The sequence below is a fragment of the Microtus oregoni genome, unplaced genomic scaffold (genome assembly GCF_018167655.1).
Source record: "Microtus oregoni isolate MIOR12 unplaced genomic scaffold, Mior012 000025F_ref0000491, whole genome shotgun sequence".
Classification (NCBI taxonomy): domain Eukaryota; kingdom Metazoa; phylum Chordata; class Mammalia; order Rodentia; family Cricetidae; genus Microtus; species Microtus oregoni.
This window is the reverse complement of record NW_024543084.1, coordinates 7,613,683-7,632,621: the sequence shown is the minus strand read 5'-3', so window position 1 is coordinate 7,632,621 and position 18,939 is coordinate 7,613,683. Positions and strand designations below refer to the sequence as shown.

The following is an 18,939-nucleotide window of genomic DNA, read 5'->3' as shown; positions in this document are numbered from 1 at the left end:
TAGGGCAGCGGCTGTCATTATTGATTGTTAATTGCCCTGTGAGCTTGGTTTTTGTTCTTACTTTAGTGAGGAAATGTCAGGTGAGGTCTGGGACACAGTCAGAAGGAAGAGAGTTTACTTAGAATATAAAAGTCCCTGGTCTGATCCCTAGTGCCACATCTAGTACTAACAACAAAATCTTGTTTTTAACACATGGGAGCGGGCACAGGTGGTATTTGGTTGATGGTTTCTGGAGGGAACACTGGCTGCATGTGTCCCTTATTGCTGCTTTATGATTTTGGTAACTTCAATTTCTTGGGCTTCACTTTCCCCCTTTATTAAACAAGGGAACTGTGCACTCTGTTGTATCAGGAGTCACTGTTGCTAATGTAAAATACTGGCTGTGTTTCTGCTTCCCAGGGGTCTCCAGGTGGCATGCTCTTCGTGTTTGAATGCAGCCATAGGTACAGTATTTTATATAAAGCCTTATGAAAAAAAAAAAACACAAATCAGTGTTTATCCCAAATGCCGGACCTGGATGCCCTGTTCCTTAAGGAACAGTAAGCAGACTGTCTTGCCCTGGGATTGGTTTTGGCATGCATGTTTGCGTCTCCACTCACAGGCCATTGTCGGATGGTAAGAAGCCTATTCCAGATACAGGTGTGAACAAGCCAGAGGCAAGTTCTTTGTCAGTAGCCTTGTTCCTTTAGTGTCCCCATCTCACTGATTTGCATAAAACTGATCTCTTTGGAAAGGGAAACTGTGATATTCTACCTCTGAGAAGACTCTGGGGGGATTTCCTATCCAAAGGTGCAGAGTTTCTCGTGTCTGTTAGTAACACGCCGTCTTCCTCTTTAATCTTTCAGGGTGCAGAAAAATTCCTTAGCAAGGAATAAATGCCATTTTGCCATTAGCAGTCCAAAAATAATTAGACTTACAAGGATTTCCTTCTCCTTACTACTTTAAGTTTTTTTTAAAATGAGATTTATCTAACAAACTACTTGAAAGTAGGCATTTATTTCATTTAGTGTCCTGCAATACAACATGACTATACCGTCACCTCCCGTTCTAAAACAGTCCATGGCTACAAAGAAACCTCCATAGTTTGCCATGTTCTCCAGCAGCTACCAGTATCTGCTATCACCATGGATTTACCTATTTTGACTGCTTCATCTAAATGTAACTTTTCCTACCTTATATGGGTCGGTGGGTGTCTGGATTTGTTTAGACTGTTGAGGCATGTCCAAATTTTGTACTGTTTATGGCTGAGTAATACTCTCTTGTAGACATACACTGAGGCTTTTATTCACTGAAGGCCACAGAGGCTGTTTCCATCTCTTCGTTATTATAACTGCTGGAGCAATTCCAGTCTGCACTGTGTGCCTGCTTCTGGTTTTGTAAGAAGTCTGCTCAGGAGGAACTGCTGGGGTGTGTGGTGACCCCATAACTCTTGAGGAACACCCAAACTTGGGAGCTGAACCCAGTTTACAGTCCCTCCAGCCGTGCAGAGGCTGCTGAACTTTTCTTTAATAAAAACATTACAGCTCATCACTGATCTGAATTCTGGTAGATGGTTTTTTAGGTCTTCTCCCTCACTGGGCCTGGAGCTAAGCCAAATAATCACTCTTAGGTTTTCTTCTTCCTTCCTTTTTCTGCACCTCTGAAGGTCCTAGGACCCCAGCTAATCCAAGTTATTAACTTACTAACAGGCTGTTGTTTTTGTTTTTGAAACAGGGTCATCTGTGTATCTCGGGAGGGCCTTGAACTTAAGATTCTCTTGCCTCAGCCTCCCAAGTGATAGATTAGAGGCATGTATCACTAAACCTGGTACTAACAGAACAGTTTTTTATTGTTTCTTCCATTAGCATCATTTCTTTGCTTTCTGCCCCCAAATATGTCAGAAGCTAATTCTCATTTAGCTGAAGCCCGAAACTCCTATAAGAACCAGCCCATAACACTCACTGGGTTTTCCCTTATCCAGTTTTGAAGGTGGTAAGGGTGATGATTGATTGTTGTCAGTGAGAGGCAAGTGGGAACCGACTAACATTTCTCCAGGGAGAGTGTCTAATCTTTGTTTAGTGCTATAAGTCATATCAATTATTAACAATTAACAAATTAACAATTGCCAACACCTAAGACTCCAATAACGAAAATGGTGTAAATTTTTCCTCTAATTACTTCCTATGTGTCAAAATTGTAAATTCTTAGAATAGTCTGCCTGGTCTGATACCATGGAAACAAGACACTAACCAGAAATGAAGGGATCCAAGAAAGACATTTTTGCCATTCATAGGAGCTGAGTTCACAGGTGCTGAGGGTGGCTCCCTTAATGTCGTATGCTAACACATTTGCAGACTATCCCATCTACGTTCTACTGAGCCCGGTATGACTGAAGACGGCATCCAAAGAGAGGAAATGCTGGAGGAACTTCTGCCCTATGGCATGCATTTTGGGGAGACTATGGCTATTGTGCCCCTCCAATTCTTCTCTTTATTAGAAAGAAATGCCACACTTATTGGGCACATCTAAAGAGGTGTCATCTGGAAACCATCACAAAAGTGCGCATCCTTGTAATCCCAACACTGGGGAGGTAGACACAGACGGATCTATTCTGAGGCCACCCCAGGTTGTTTAGCTAGACCATTTCCCAAAATCAAAGAAACAGTCATTGAATATGGTGAAAGGAAATTTTAGCATGAAAAAGAAACTGTTGTTGTTGTTCTTATGTTAAAGTTCACACTCACTTGAATTTCTTTATAGGTGCCAGAGAGCGTTCTGAGATCTACGAAGCATTTGAAAACATGTACCCTATTCTGGAAAGTTTTAAGAAAATCTGAGCGTGTCCCTGGGCTTCTCATGTTGTAGTGATTTGGATATGTGTTTAAGCACAGCAGAGAGGAGCAGGTTTCTACACATGGCTGTAGGAACCTCCCATGCTTTCTAGCAGTCCCTGTTCATAGCTAACAGGGTTAAGTTTCTTGTTTGACTTTTGCCTTGGTTTGGAAGTAGGGTCTACTGTGTAGCCTGAAGTACGGTTTGATTTATTACAAGGTGATTCCATGTGAATAGCTGTGATTAAGAAATGGAATTTTCTTACTTTAAGGTGATGCTTGTATGTTATTTAATTATAAATAAACAAGAACAAATGAACTTATTTCAGAATTTGAGACGGTTCAGACCTTGCTAGACTGAGGCACCGGGTCCATGCTTTATTTTTAAATATATAATGTGTTAAAATGTGTTCTTTGAAGACAGTAATACATCTGAACACTAACTATAATGTTATACCTATCAATAGAAATCATGTTCAGTTTTTTCTTATTTTTCCATTTGAAGTATAGGAGATGGAATTCAGACCCTTTGGTAAGAGATACTGTGAAAATCGCCTTGGGAGAGCCAGTGAACTATCCCAAACTGGAAAATCCTTTGTTTGAAATGGCCACGTGAAACTGTCCTCCAGCTGCCCCCAGCCTCAGTTATTCTGTTATTGTGCTGATAGCATTGTGTTTGGTTGGTTGGTTGTTCAGGAACCGTTCTGGTTTAGGGAAAGCTATTTGGAAAGCAATATAGGGAATTTGTTGTTGTTGTTTTTTTTAAAATTACTTTTCCAATACTACCTGACTGTATTTAAGCAGACTCTGGAGAAAAGAGCAAAGAGTTCAGGCCAAAGATTTAGCTAGATTGGGGTTGCCAGCATTTGATGATGTGCACAGGAAGATTGACAGGCAGCCTGCTCTTGTGATCCAGGCTCTAGGCCCCACATGGCTACTGGTATCATCTTCTCTGAGGTAGACTTCAGTCTTTAGGTAGAATACATGGAAAATGCCACTTGGTTCCTAGGAGGCATCCCTGAGTGTGTGACTTGAGGGGAGAAAGCCCGGCTGGAGAGAATTCAGAGTTCTCATCGGTGGATTACTGGTCCAGTAGGACCTATAGCTCCACTTCTCCTGTCTCTGCAATGGTTTAGAGGCACGTCCAACAATCTGATATAAACACTGTTGGTGGAGTCAAGTCCATATTCACTGCTAAAGCACGGCACGGAGTTAGAGAAGGACGAAGCCCAGTAGAATTCGGTCTTCTAGCTTTGCTGGTGGGGTCGTGCCTGTCATTCCTTTACCCAGGAGGCTGCCACAGCAGGGTTGGGACTGTAGGGCAGCGTGGGCTATGTAGAAGGCACTAACCATTAAAACCAGATTTTAAAAATCTACAACTTCGATTTGCAAGTTCAGTTTGTAAAGTGTTAGGCTGCTATAGGTTTTTGTATTGACCCTTTGGACATTATGTGGATGCTGCAATTATAACCACGACGGGGTGAGTATCAGGGAGAGGGTAAGGGTTTTTTTTTTTGTTTTTCCAAATAGCAAAGCAGAAAAGGAGGAAAGGTGAGTCCAAGGTTTCAAACCAGTCCTGAGATGGAGCTCTCTCCCAACTTTGCTTCCTGCAGTTTTAGCCAAACCTAAAAGTATCTTTAGTTAATAAAATGAATAATTCCCTTGTTCTGTTCTGTACCTTATGCAGAGAATGGAATCCTTGGGATACCCTATTAACATACCTTGAAAAACAGACATCGCGTTACATGGCTCAGCAGGTGTTACAGTCCCAATTCTGAGGGCACTGAGGAGGATCCTGGGCTCCCAGACTCACGCCCCTCTCCAGGCCTCTTTCACTCCACACATGACCTTTGGACCATCCTCTCCCCTAGACGCACCCCACCCCCACCCCTGGCATCCATTCGCCCGTGATTCTGACTGACTACCTAAGTTGCATGGGACCCACATATTAGAAGGGACACAGCATTTGTTCCTTGGCCTCCACATACACACCGTGGAATAACCTCCCCACCCTTCACACACGAAGTCAATGAATTAGCAGAAATGTGCCGGCTGCAGTCTTGGGCTGTGTGTAAAGGTTCTAATGCAATGGATGAAAAACTAAAGGTGGTGTTTGGGCGACCTCTTCTGGCAAATGGGTCTTCGTGCACTTTTCCTAACAGGCTGGGCAGGCCACCCACCTTCAGTCATTTGTGTCAAATGACATTGGTCACTTTAGAAAAAAGACATTGGAATGGTTCCTAGGTATCTGCTAACCCACAAGATCGGCCCTGTCTTAGTTAGGGTTTCTGTTGCTGTGAAGACATTCCATGACCACAGCAACTGTTATTTAAAAAAAAAAAGCATGTAATTGTGGTGGTTTCCAGTTCAGAGGTTTAGTCCATACCATCATCCAGACTTGGTGCTGGAGAAGGAGATGAGAGTTCTGTATCTTTGATCTACAGGTAGCAGAAACAACTGTCTCCCTGTGCATGACTTGAGCATATACGAGACCTCAGAGCCCCCCCCTCCCCACAGTGGCACAGTTCCTCCAACAAGGCCGCACACCTACTCCAACAAAGCCACAACTCTTAATAGTGCTACTCCCTTTGGGGGCATTTTCTTTCAAACCACCACAGCCCCGCTGCTCCCATTTGCTCCTCTCCTGCCATTTGGAGCGAGAAGGCCGTGGTGAAACAAAATGGCATTCACAGCCATTCCTATGTCTGGAGGTAGCCTCAGGGTCACGGGAATGTTCCACTTTTTTAAAATTGAAGCTGTGACCCTGGGCATCATTGTGTTAGGTTTCCTAGCTTTCGTACACACTGCATGTGTTCCTCCACACAGGAAATGCCTACAGTAAATGGCAAAGACGTTATGAGAAGCCCTAAGGGTACAAAAAGAGCTATGGTTATAAAGCGAGCCGGGTAGGGCTGGGGTGGAGGCTGAAAGACTTCTCAGCAGGTAAGCACACCAGAGGTCTTGGGTTTGCTTCTCAGTACCCACAGAGAGGCTATCAGCCACCTGTAATTCTGGTCCCAAGATTTGCAGCGCCCCTTTCTGGTCTTCACCAGCACCTGGCACTCATGAGATGTACCCTCCAATATAAGCAGGCAAACACCCAGAGACATAAAATCGAGGTGGGGCACACAGATGGGGTATAGGTCCTCATTTCAACCAAGACCAAAAGCCCTAGTCAGGAACCCCAGATGTGCTTCTATCCGAGTGGAGTCACAGAACATTCTGCAGCCCAGTAGAATAGCCTGCAACCTGATGCCACAGAAACACCCTCATTTACGAACAAGAATTGTTTGCTGGGAAAAGGCACTACAAAGTCGCTCACCCCAACCTAAAGAGGACTCCCCCTTTTTCTCCTCCTTCCCCTGCTGCTTTCATTATCATTGAAAATATATTATATTCCTCAAATACTATGATTATGGTTCTCCTTCTATTCTTTCCAATTACTCTATATTTCCCATTCCATTCAGATCTACTCCCCTTCTCTAGTCAGAAAAGAACAGGCTTCTAAGAGATAATAAAATGTAACAAAATATAAAACAAAAACTGTCACGTGGAGTTGGACAAGACAGAGGAGGCACAAGAATCAAGAGACTCACTTAGGCGCTCACTCAGGAATCCCATAAGCATACTAAACCGGAGGCCATAATACATGCGTGTGTACACACACACACACACACGATACACATATACATATATACATGAAAAGTATATATGTTCATACATACATACATACAAACATACCGTGGTATGTGCACACTTGTGCAGACCCTATGTATGCTACTTGATTCCTTGAGTTCATGTGAGCTTTGCTAATCTTCATTTAGAGGGCTTTGTATTCTTGGTGTCCTCCATTCCCTCTGTGTGTAGTGTAGGGCTATTTATGTAGATCAGGTAGGTTTCCTACTCCCAGAGATCTGCCTGTTCCTTCCCTCCTCTCTGAGTCCTTGGATTAAAAGCTTGCACTACTACATCAGGCAGTTTCTTCCTGGTTTCCCACAACCATAAACAATTAAGTTCATATTAGTTCATTATAAAATGTACTATTCATTTATGGGATTCAAGATAATGCCTAAATTCTGCCATGGCATGTAGAGTGAGAGCTTTTAACCCAGTATTTGAAGTTCAGTAGTGTCCCATGGGACTAGACAGAAGACCGAGGCGTGAATTGTTCAATGACATTCAGTGCCATAGGGTTTGGGTTGAGGCATGAGTGTGGATCTCACTGGAGTGTGAGTGTGTCTCTCCTTGGCTGGGGTTGGGTTTCTGTCTCGGGGAGGAAATGTCCTTGTGGAGAGGGTGACCCCACTTTACCCACACTCTCGCTTTTGGAATGGACCAAGACAGTGGCTGAGATGCACTAAATTCTTACTTCCACAAGGTGGCACCCTATGCCTTGTGTGCCCATCCTCAATTCCTCAGGACAACCTTTGCCAGCAGAGGTGGAAGAAGCACCACCCGTTGTTGCTCAACCTGGTAAGTGAAGTGAGTGTGACTAGTTAGGTCGGGACTACATTTATACACAGAACACAGCTGTGGTCAGAAGAGAGGAAGGAGATATTTTAAGCCTGTCACTAGAATAAGAAGTTGACATGGGGCACTATTCTATCATGCAATGTTGTATTCAAGTCTTTAGTTAATACTTGGTAATATAGAGACATAAGAGTACAAAAGGAGGAAGTGTTAGATTATTTTTAACTTCAGATGGCATTTCTAACCTCAAGGCTCTCAATGCAGAAGCCACTATCATATTCCAGCTAGGGAAAGAGGTGGGCTAGTTGCAGATCTCCCAAATTCATCACCTACTCCTTCAAATTAATCTCCCAGTCTCATCCCAGCTCTGCATCAGAACATCTGTTGCAGTCTCCCTTCCCTTCCTGCTTACATCTCTAGCGGGTCACACAGATCTTTCCATCCGAACTTCCCTTCTCCACTTGCTGATTTCTCTCAGCCCCAGCTCCAGCACTCACTCGCTGGGAATGCACAGGTCACTCCTGCCGGGAAAGCAGGTAGGTAAACTGCAGAACTTTGCCTCTCCCTTCATTCCTTAGTTGCATTCCCAGCTCTGCAGCAGAATACCTGTGGCAGCCTCCTCCCACCTCATCTCTGGTGGATCCCATAGATCTTCCCCTCCATTTCTATCCTTCCTTCCTCCACGACTTGCTTTGTCTCTCCCCTCAACTCCAGCAGGCATTCTTTGAGAACCCACAGGCCACTCCAGCCGGGAAAGCAGGTAGCCTAACTGCAGATCTCCACCTCTCCCTCTGCTCCTTGAAATTAGTCTTCCAGTCTCATCCCAGCTCTGCAGAAAATCCCCCGCTGTAGCCTCCTCCCCCTACATCCTGCACCCACATCCAGTGGATCATAGATCTAGTTCCCCTTCCAAACTTCCTTCCCCCAACTCATTGCTTGTCCCAGCCTCCAGCAGGCACTCTCTGAGAACCCACAAACCACTCTGACCATGGAAACAAGCAGACTAACGGCAGAACCACCTCTCCCTCTGTTCCTCTGAGTCCAGTCCCCAGTCTCATCTCCAATTCTGTAGCAGACCTTCTTCTGTGGCCTTACCTCATCTCTGTTCCCATTTCCAAGAGACTAAGCAGATCTTGGCAGATCTTCTTCCTAATTCTGAAGCTTCTCTACCATCTTCATCCCATCCCCATTCTTAAGTTTTAGGTCCAATAGCCAGAAACATATTTTACTTGGAACCTCCACTCCCAAGTATCAGGACCCCAGAAGATTTTTCAATAGGCAACACACAGTCCCCACAATCTCCTAAGAATCAGAGAGGAAATAGAAACCAAGGAGCAAAACACCCACCCAACAAAGACAACACCAGATATCAGCACCTTGCAATCTTCCTAATCCTAGATGCCTAGACACCAGCACCAAAGCCACCATCAGTGGCCAGGGCAATATGTCACCACTAAACATAGGACTTCCCTAGGCAAAGATCTTCCTAGTAATCCTACCACAGTAGACCCAATTACTCCAACATAGTTGAATTACAAAGACCTTAAAATAGTCTTTATGCATATGATAGAGCTCTACAAAAAGAAAGCAAATATAAATTCCTTAATGAAATATGTGAAAATATGAATAATCAGTGGAAGGAAATGAATAAAAATATTCAAGACCTGAAAGTGGAAAGAGAATCAATAAAGAAAGCTCAAACTGAGGGAAATCAGAAAATGAAAAATTTAGGAACTTGAACAGGAACCAACCACAGAGGCAAACTTCACCAATATAATACAAGAGATAGAAGATAGAATCTCAGAATTAAAGACATAATAGAAGAAGTGGATACATTGGCTAAAGAAAATGTTAAACCTAAAGAATTCCTGACACAAAATAGCTAGAAAATCTGGGGCAATATGAAAAGACCAAATCTAAGAACAATAGGAAGAAAGGAAGGAGAAGAAACCTGGTCAAAGGCTCAGAAGATATTTTCAGTAAAATCACAGAAGAAAATTTCCCTAATCTAAAAAAGGAGATGTCTATCTAAGTACAAGAAGCATACAGAATGACAAACAGACTGGAGTAGAACAGAAAGCTCAAAATGTATAGAACAAATAAATAATACTTCAAGGAAAAAAGACCAAGTAACATAAAAGTAGACCTATTAGACTTATACTTCTCAATGTAAAAAAGCCAGAAGGGCCTGAATAGATGTTCTGTAAACTTTAAGAGATCACAAATGCTAGCCCAGACAACCATACTGTCTTAGTTAGGGTTTCTATTTCTGCGAAAAGATACCATGACCATGGCAATTCTTATAAAGAAAAACATTTAATTGGGTGACTTATAGTTGAGAGATTCAGACCATTATCATTATCATCATGGTGGGACATGGTAGCATGCAGGCAGACATGTAATCCAGCCTTACAGCAGGTGTTAGAAGGTAAACTCCAACCAAGAAAGGTTAACTACATCCAAGGAAACACACACCAGCAATGTTAAAAGAAGTGAGCACACACATACATACACACTACCACTTCCAACAACAACAACAACAACAACAACACAATAACAACAAAGCAACAGCAACATAAGGACATTTGACAATCAGTGGTCATTTATATCTCTCAATATCAGTGTCTCCATTTCCCAGTAAAAAGATACAGACTAACAGAATGATTGTGAAAACAGCTGCTGCATCCAAGAAACACACCTTAACATCAAGGATAGACTTCAACCTCAAGATAAAGGGTTGGAAAAAGATATTCCCAGAAAATGGAATTAAAAAGCAAGCTATTACAGCCTTCTTAATATCTAACAAAATAGACTTTAAACCAAAGCAATCAGTAGACACAGGGAAGAACACCACATACTCATCAAAGGAAAAATCCACTAAGATGACATTACAATTCTTAATATCTATGCCCCAAACACAAAGGCCCCCGAGTTTGTAAAAAAGAAAAAAAAATAAAACCAAATAGCACTTCAACAGCTTAGATGACATATAGACCTTCACACACTGATAATGGGAGATGTCAGTACCCCATTCTTACCAATTGACAGGTAGGTTACCCAGACAACCGAAACTGAGAAATGTTGGAACAATATAAACTTATAAATCTAATGGACCGAGCAAATATCTAAAGAACAATTTACTAAAACACTAAAATAATATACTTTCTTCTCAGCACCTAATGGAACTTTCTCCAAAATTGACCACACACTCTGAAACAAAGCAAGTCTCAACAGATACAAGGAAATTAAAATAACATCCTGTATCCTATCTGACCACCATGGATTAAAGCTGGGTATCAACAAAACCAAAAACAACAGAAAGCTTACAAACTTATGGAAACTGAACAACTCTCTACTAAATAAAAAATTGGTCAAGATATAAATAAAGATTTTCTAGAATTGAATGAAAATGAATATTCAGCATATACAGACTTATGGGACACAATGAAGACTGTTCTAACAGACAAGTTCCTAGCATTAACTGCCTACATAAAACAATTGGAGAAAACTAATACTAGCAACTTACAGCACACCAGAAATCTCTAAAACAAAAAAAAGCAAACACACTCAAGAGCAGTAGATGGCAAGGAAAAGTAATGAAAATCAGGACTGAAATAAATAAAATAGAAATGACAACAATAAAATTATTCAAATGATCAATGAAAGAAAGAGTTAATTCTTTGAGAAAAAAAGATTGACAAACCCTTATCCAAATTAACTAAAAGGCAGAGAAAGAAGACCCCAAATCAATAATATTGGAAATGAAAAAGTAAACATAACAGCAGACACCAGAAAATCATAAGAGAGTCATAAGGATATACTTTAAAAACATGTACTCCATCAAATTGGAAAACATAAATAATTTTCTCAATAGGTATTAGTTTACCAAAGTTGAATCAAGATTAGCTAAGCAATTTAAACAGACATATAATCCCTAGTGAAATACAAGCAGTAATTAAGATTCTCCCAACCAAAATAAAGCCCAAAGCCAGATGGTTTAAGTGTAGAATTCTACCAGACTATCAAAGAAGAGTTAATGCCTATACTCCTTAAATTATTCCACAAAATAGAAACAGAAGGAACATTGCCCGATTCATTTTATGAGGTTACAGTTACCCTAATACCCAATCCCCACAAAAAACTAACAAAGAAAGAAAATTACAAATCAATTTTCTTTATTTACATAGATGCAAAAATGCTCAAAAAATACTTGCAAAACAATTCCAATACCACATAAAAAAAGATCATGATCAAGCAGGCTTCATCCCAGAGAGGCAAGGATGTATCAACATATGATGTGGGAAGTCCTTCTGTATATGTGTTGCTTTTATTGGTTAATAAATAAAGAAGCTGCTTTCGGCCAATGGCTTAACAGAATATGGCCAGGCTGGAGGAGATATTTATAGAGAGAGTAGGTGGAGTCAGAGAAGCCATGTAGCTCCACTGGGTACAGGTGTGCCCAGAACCTTGCTGGTAAGCCAGGTTAATTCAAGAGTTATCTAGAAAGGGGTTAATTCAAGAGTTATCTAGAAATATGTATAAGCTAATAGGCCAAGCAGTGATTTAATTAATACAGTTTCTGAGTGATTATTTTATGAACTGAGCAGCCAGGAACTAATGAGCAGCTCTCTCCCTATAAACATGCATAAATTGTTAAATGTAATCCATTACATAAACAGAAAGACAAAACAAACGCAAACACATTTTAGATGTAGAAAAGGCCTTTGGTCAAACCTAACATCCCTTCATGAGAAAAGTCCTAGAGAGATTAGGGATACAAAAGATATACCTCAACAAAATAAAGGAATTTTAGAGCCAGCCCATAGCCAACATCAACTTAAATGGAAAAAAAATTCAAAGGAATTCCACCAAAATCAAAAACAAGGCAAAGTTGTTCACTTTCTCCATACCTATTTAATATACTACTTGAAGTCTTAGCTGGAGTAACAATAAAACAACCAAAGGAGATCAAAAGAATAAAAATTGGAAAGGAAGAAGTCAAAATATCTTCACTATTAGATGATATGATACTATGGCAAAGTGACCCTAAACATTCCACCTGGAAACTGACCAGCAACTTTCAGCAAAGTAGCTGGACACAAAATTAACTCACAAAAATCATTACGCCTCCTGTATACAAACAACAAATGCTCAGATAAAGAAATTAGGGAAAGAACACTTTTCACGGTAGCCTCAAATAATATAAAAGATCTTGGGGGTATCTCTAATCAAGCAAGAGAAAGACTTGTATAATAAAAACTTCAAGTCATTGAGGAAAGAAATTGAAGAAGATATCAGAAGATGGAAAGACTCCTTGCTTGTGGATTGGTAGGATAGCATAGTAAGAATGGACATTCTACCAAAAATAGTCTACAGATTCAATATAATCCCCATAAAAATTCTAACACAATTCTTCACAGATCTTGAATATACAGTTTTCAGCTTCATATGGAAACACACACACACACACTAGGATACCTAAAACAATCCTAAATAATTAATAACTGCTGGAGGTATCACTCCTCTAATTTTAAGTTGCACTACAGAATAAAAATAAAAATAAAATAATAATAATAATAAAATTAGCATAAATAGTGAAAAGCATGGTATTATCCCCAAACTCAAGCAAATAGATCATTATCCCCAAACTCAAGCAAATAGATCAATGGAATAGAATTTAAGACCTGGACCATCCACACAACTATAACCACCTGACTTTTGATAAAGAGGCAGAAATATACACTGGAGAAAAAAGCCAACATCTTTACCAAATGGTGTTGTTCAAACTGAATGCCTGCATGCAGAAGAATGCAAGTAGATCACACTTATCACCCTGCCAAAACTAAGCTCCCAATGACTCAAAACCCTCAATATGAAACCAGGTAGGCTGAACCTGATAGACGAGAAAGTGGGATATAACCTTGAACTCATTGGCATGGGAACAGACTTTCTGAACAGAACACCATTAACACAAGTACTAAAATCAACAATTAATAAATAGAACTTCATAAAACTGAAAAATTTCTATAAGGCAAAGGACACTATCATTTGGGCAAAGGGACAGCCTACAGAAGGAACAAAATTTTTATCGACTCCACTTCTGATTGAGGACTAATACTCCAAAATATATAAGGAACTCAGGAAAGTAGATATCAAGAAAACAAATAATCAATTAAAAATGGGATACAGATTCAAATAGAGAATTCTCAATAGAAGATTCTCAAGTGGCTGAGAAACACTTAAAGAAATATTCAACATTCATAGCCATCAGGGAAATGAAAATCAAAATATTTTGAGTGTTCGTCTTACACCTGTTAGAATGGCTAAGATCAATAGAAAATGTGACAGCTCATTCAGGTAAGGATATGGAGTAAGAGGAACACTCATATATTTCCAGGGGGAGTCGAGCAGTCACTATGGAAATCAGTGTGGTAGTTCCTCAGAAAGATGGGAATAGATCTACCTCAAGATCTATTTATACCACTCTTGGGCATATATTCAAACGATGATTCATCCTACCTACTACAGAGACACTTTCCCAACCATCTTCACTGCTGCTCTATTTATAATAGCTGAATTGGAAGCCTAGATGTCCCTCCACAGGAGAATGAATAAGTAAAATATGTTATATTTACACCATGGAGTTTTACTCAGCCATTAAAAATGACATCATGAAATCGGCAGGCAAATGAATGGAACTAGAATAAAACCACCCTGAGTGAAATATCCTAGTACTCACTTATATGTGGCTATTAGCTGTTTAGTCAATGATCACTAAGCTACAATCCATAGAACCACAGAAAATAGGTATAGAATAAGGGACTGAAGCAAACAGATAATCTCATTAAGAAAGGGAAACAGAATAGATGGTAATGGCTGGTGGGGCTAAAATAGGAGGATAAATTTGGGAAAGGGGGCATAAGGGAGAGAATATGGGGAGAGAAAGCTAAAATTAAGAGCCATTTGATAGGTACTATGAAAACCCTAATACAGTAGAAACTTCTTAAAATATATGCACATATGAAGGTAATCTAAATTAAATCACCAAATAATGGGAGAGTCCCAACTGATCATCTTTTGTCACTAAATGAAGCCTCTAGTGCTGGGATTGGACTACATCTAATTGAGTTCTTAGCCAAAGGGGTCCCATGGGAATCCCCAAACAGCTCAGGCTAGTTCCAATACAATAGTTTGCTTTTCACTAACTGACAGCAAGGCTCCATTGCAGAAGACAACACCTATACAAATAATTGAATAAAGTCCAACTGGTGCCTACATAGAGCCTTCAGCCCTACATTCTGGTGACTTTGGTATAGGAATGTCCTCTGCACGCTATCCAAAGAGAACTATAATCACTGTTGTGGGCTAATCTTTTTGTACATTGTAAAGATGTGTCTTTGCCAAGGTGCCTTCTGATAGGCTTAATAAAGAACTGAATGGCCAATAGCTAGGCAGGAAACGATAGATGGTATTTCCCAGGAGAGAGAGGAAGAGAAGGAATGCAAGTTGAGCATATGGTACAGAGGAGAGGTCACCAAGCTGCTTGGCAAAACGTAGATTAATAAAAGCAGGTTAATTAAGTTGTAAGCGCTAGTTGGGAATAAGCCTAAGCCAAAGGTCAAACTTTCATAATTAATATTCAGTCTCCGGTCATTATTGGGGAGCTGGCAGTTCCACAGAGGAAAAGCTTTACTACATTAGTATAAGCTTGCTACAAATACCAAGCCACAAACTCTTTGATCTACAACGGCGCCCTGCCTACAAGATATGCTAGACCAACGGTGGCACAACGTTTGTGGGAGTACCAAACCAATATCTTATTTGATCTAAGGCCCACTCCACAATATGGAACCCATACCCAGCACTGCTTGAGTAAACAAGAACCTGAGACGATATGGCCCTGGGACCTAGGAGATGCCAAATGATAGTGGTCTACAAAAGCAAAACAGCAGCAGCAACAACAAAAGCTGTGTAGCGATAAAATGACTCCTAGTGATATTCTTCTGTGCTCACAGATCAGCGCCTTGCTCAGCCATCATCAGAGAAGCGTCTTCCTTCAGCCAACGGAAACAAATACAGAGACCCACAGGTAGGCATTCTGCGGAAAGTGAGGGACCCTGGAACTCTCGGCCCTAAATGGGATGTATTTCTCAAATCCCTCCCCTCACAGTTCAGGGAACCCCTCAGTAGTGGAGGCAAAAAGAGTTTAAGTGTCAGGGGTATGGAGGACATTAAGAAAACAAGGCCCTTTAAATTAACGTGAGCGAGGTTCATATGAACTCACAGAGACTGAGGCGGCAAGCAGAAGGCCTAGACGGGTCTGCAGCAGGTCCTCTGTGCTTATGACTTTCAGGTTAGTGTTTTCACAGGATTCCTGATTTTTTTTGTGTCTTCTCTTGGGCTCTTTTCCTTCTGTTTGTTTATCTTGTTCAACCCACTGTGATAGTTTTGGTTTCATTTAATTATACTCTATTTTGTTATAATGTAAAGAAATGAGGGGATGAAATCTAGTCGCTAGGTTCAAGGTTAACAGCTGATTTGTCACTTAGACCTGTTGGGAGAGGGAAAATCAGTTTTCTGCAATAGAGTCAACACCGTGTATGTCAATCACTCAAGACTGGCCGCGTATTTAGGAGTAGTTGATTGACGTATAATGGACTCCACAAGTTTTTGTGTGCTTTTATTTGGTTACAGCTTGGTGGTTTTTCTTTTGGGGATGTGTGGTTTTGTTTCATTGGTTTTGGGGAGGTTTATTGTTGTATTCTTTTAAGTTGGGTGGGTAGTGAGAGCGAGAGGCTCTGGAAGGATGTGAGGGAAGGGAAGGATAGGAAATTGAAGAAATAATGTAAATAAATAACAAAACAAGCAAGAGAAAAAGCCACCCATCAACACTGAGTAAAAACTTCCAGCTGATTGATCATCACTTATATATGGAGTGCAGAAAAACTGAAAGCAATTGAAAGCAAAAGCAGGTGCTGAGGAATACTGAACAGGACTGCATGCATTTTTATTTTTAAATTTTATTATTCCTCTGTGTATGTGTGAGTGTGAGAGTAGGTGCATGCATGGGCACAAGTGCCCGCAAGTGTTGTGTGGTCTTGTTCTCCAAACATGCTACCATCTGCAGGCAGACCTGTGTCCCTCCCGGGCAGTGCCCCAGTGACTCTGGTACAGACTTTCTTTCTCCATGTGGAGAAGTGGCTTCGGGCTGATACTGTTACATGTAACACAAGGTTTGGGTTTTTATTGTTGTGTCTAATTCTAAATTCTTTTTTTTTTTTTTTTTGGATTTTTTGAGACAGGGTTTCTCCGTATCTTTTGGTTCCTGTCCTGGAACTAGCTCTTGTAGACCAGGCTGGCCTCGAACTCACAGAGATCCGCTTGCCTCTGCCTCCCGAGCGCTGGGATTAAAGGCGTGCACCACCACCGCCCCGCCTAATTCTAAATTCTAATTAAAATTTTATTTATGTGTTGTGCTCCCTGGAATTGCTAATTCTAAATTCTAAACTCAGAAAACATAGGTGCTGGGAATCTCCCTTTGTTTGCCATGCCTTTCCCTGCACCCTTCCCTGATTCATGGATCATTTTCGTTATTTCTAGCACCTCCTGCCATTATTGAACAGACCCAAGCAGAGCTGCAACTACAAAAATCCATCCCAGCCTTTCTCCACAAATGACAGCGCCCGGTGGACACTGCTCTGCTCCTTGCTTTGTTATTGATTGCTTCAGAACAGCCCTCCTTTGGCAGTGCCTGTGATGTGGATCTTTGCCAGCAGAGGGCAGCGGAGGATCGCTTTCAGAGGAAGGCCCGCTTCCAGGTTCTGTGAGTCTCTGTACAGCATGTTTTTAGCCTGGTGACACTTTTCCTTTTGACAATAGCAGCCAGCAATACCCTGCCCTGTGCCCTGGTGTGGGTTTCGAGATAGCCAGGAACAGACCTCCGTTCCATGCCCGCCAGCTATCACTAGGAGCAGGCGTATGTGTGGAAATAAATGAGAGTCCTTCCAGGTACATGAAATATCGTTGGATAGTCTTTTAAAAGTGATCAAAGATGAGAAAATTAATTATAGCAAAGTGATACAAATCCCTCCAATTTGAACAGAATGGACTTCACAAGAAAACTGATGGATTCAAATGGGAAAATGCACACGAAATTGTTCATGAGAAATGCTCAGATTAACCCACTGTTTGGACTTAAAGATCAATGTAATTGAAAGGAAAGAAATACGGTACCAGATCCAAACCCAGACAGACACCAATGCCTGATTTCTGACAAAGACAAACATACATATGTATTGAAGCAAAGAGCATCTTCAACAAATGCTACTGGAAAGACTTGAAATCCACATGTAACAAAATGAAGCTAGATCCTTACCTCTCCGTTTGCATAAAAGCAAATAAATTGAAGGCTTTAATGCATGATCAAAAACTCTATAGCTATTATGAACAGAAGGAAAACACTTCAAAATGTAGGTATAGGCTAATAACAAAAACCCAAAAAACAAACAAACAAAAAACAACAAACAAACAAACAAAACTTGAATACTACCATCCAACAATAAGGTCAGATATTCATGACAAGAAACACCACAGACGTCATAACTCCAGATTGGAAAAATGAAAAAAAAGAATAACCACGTCAGTTTGTCTCCTCCAAAAGACATTCACCTATTGTAAAATTTACCTAGAAAAGCAACTTAGTTGAAGCACAGTTTAAGAACTTAAAAAGAGGAGTTGTGAATATGTTCAAGAAGCCTAAAGAGGTATGAGTAAATCCCTCAATAAAAAACCAAATATTTGAATGAAATTATAGCTCAAGATATGAAAATAGAACTTAACACAGAAATAGAATTGCTGAAGAAAAGCCAAACTGAAATAAAACTCAAGGTAAAATACTCATGGAATCAAGCAATAAGCTTATGAGAAAGCCTCACGAACCAATTGGATGAATATCAGGTCTGGAAGACAACGTAGAGGAAATGGATAGCTTACTCTAGGAAAATGCAAACTCTTAAAAGAGAAAAATTTAGGCACAAAAACCCAGGAAATCTTAGAAACCATGCAAATATCGAATCTATGAATAATAGGTATAGAGGAAGGAAAAGAAACCCAGGTCAGATACACTGCAAATGCTATTAACAAAATCATAGAAAAATTTCCAAAACCTAAAGAAAGAGATACATATGTACTGTACAAGAGGCACACAGAGTACTAAATTATCTGGATCAGAAAAGAAAGTTCCCAATGACATATATTTATTGTTTAGTCAGGGCTATTTAGAGAAACAAAATTTACAGAATATTAAACACACACACACACACACACACACACACACACACACAAACAGGTTTTATGAGAGTGATTTCCAGACTATAGTCTGATAGTTTGACTATTCCAACTATAACTATTTCTGACTCCCAAAGTCAAAGAATCTAATAGTTGTTTGATCCATGGGACTGGATATCCAGTCTCCGGAGGTCTTCAGTGTATGCCAGAATTTTTAAGACATATGCTTTAGTACCGGCGAAGGAATGAACTTGACAATAATAATGACGGCAAGCAAGCAAAGAGCAAGAGTTCCCTTCTTTCATATATTTTATATGTGGCTGGCATCCAAGGTTGATTGTCCCATCCCAAATGATTCAATAAAAAAAAGAAA

At 40.5% G+C, this 18,939-nt stretch overlaps 1 protein-coding gene across 1 annotated transcript in view; it reads left to right on the top strand.

The window, feature by feature from the left end:
• Positions 1-2,816, top strand: part of Tbpl2 (TATA-box binding protein like 2) — a 36,059-nt gene extending 33,243 nt beyond the window's left edge. The window contains exon 8 of the mRNA XM_041674880.1: positions 2,740-2,816. Within this exon, the coding sequence (XP_041530814.1) occupies positions 2,740-2,816 (77 nt within the window). The remainder of the gene's footprint in view (positions 1-2,739) is intronic.
• The last annotated feature ends 16,123 nt before the right edge of the window (positions 2,817-18,939 follow it).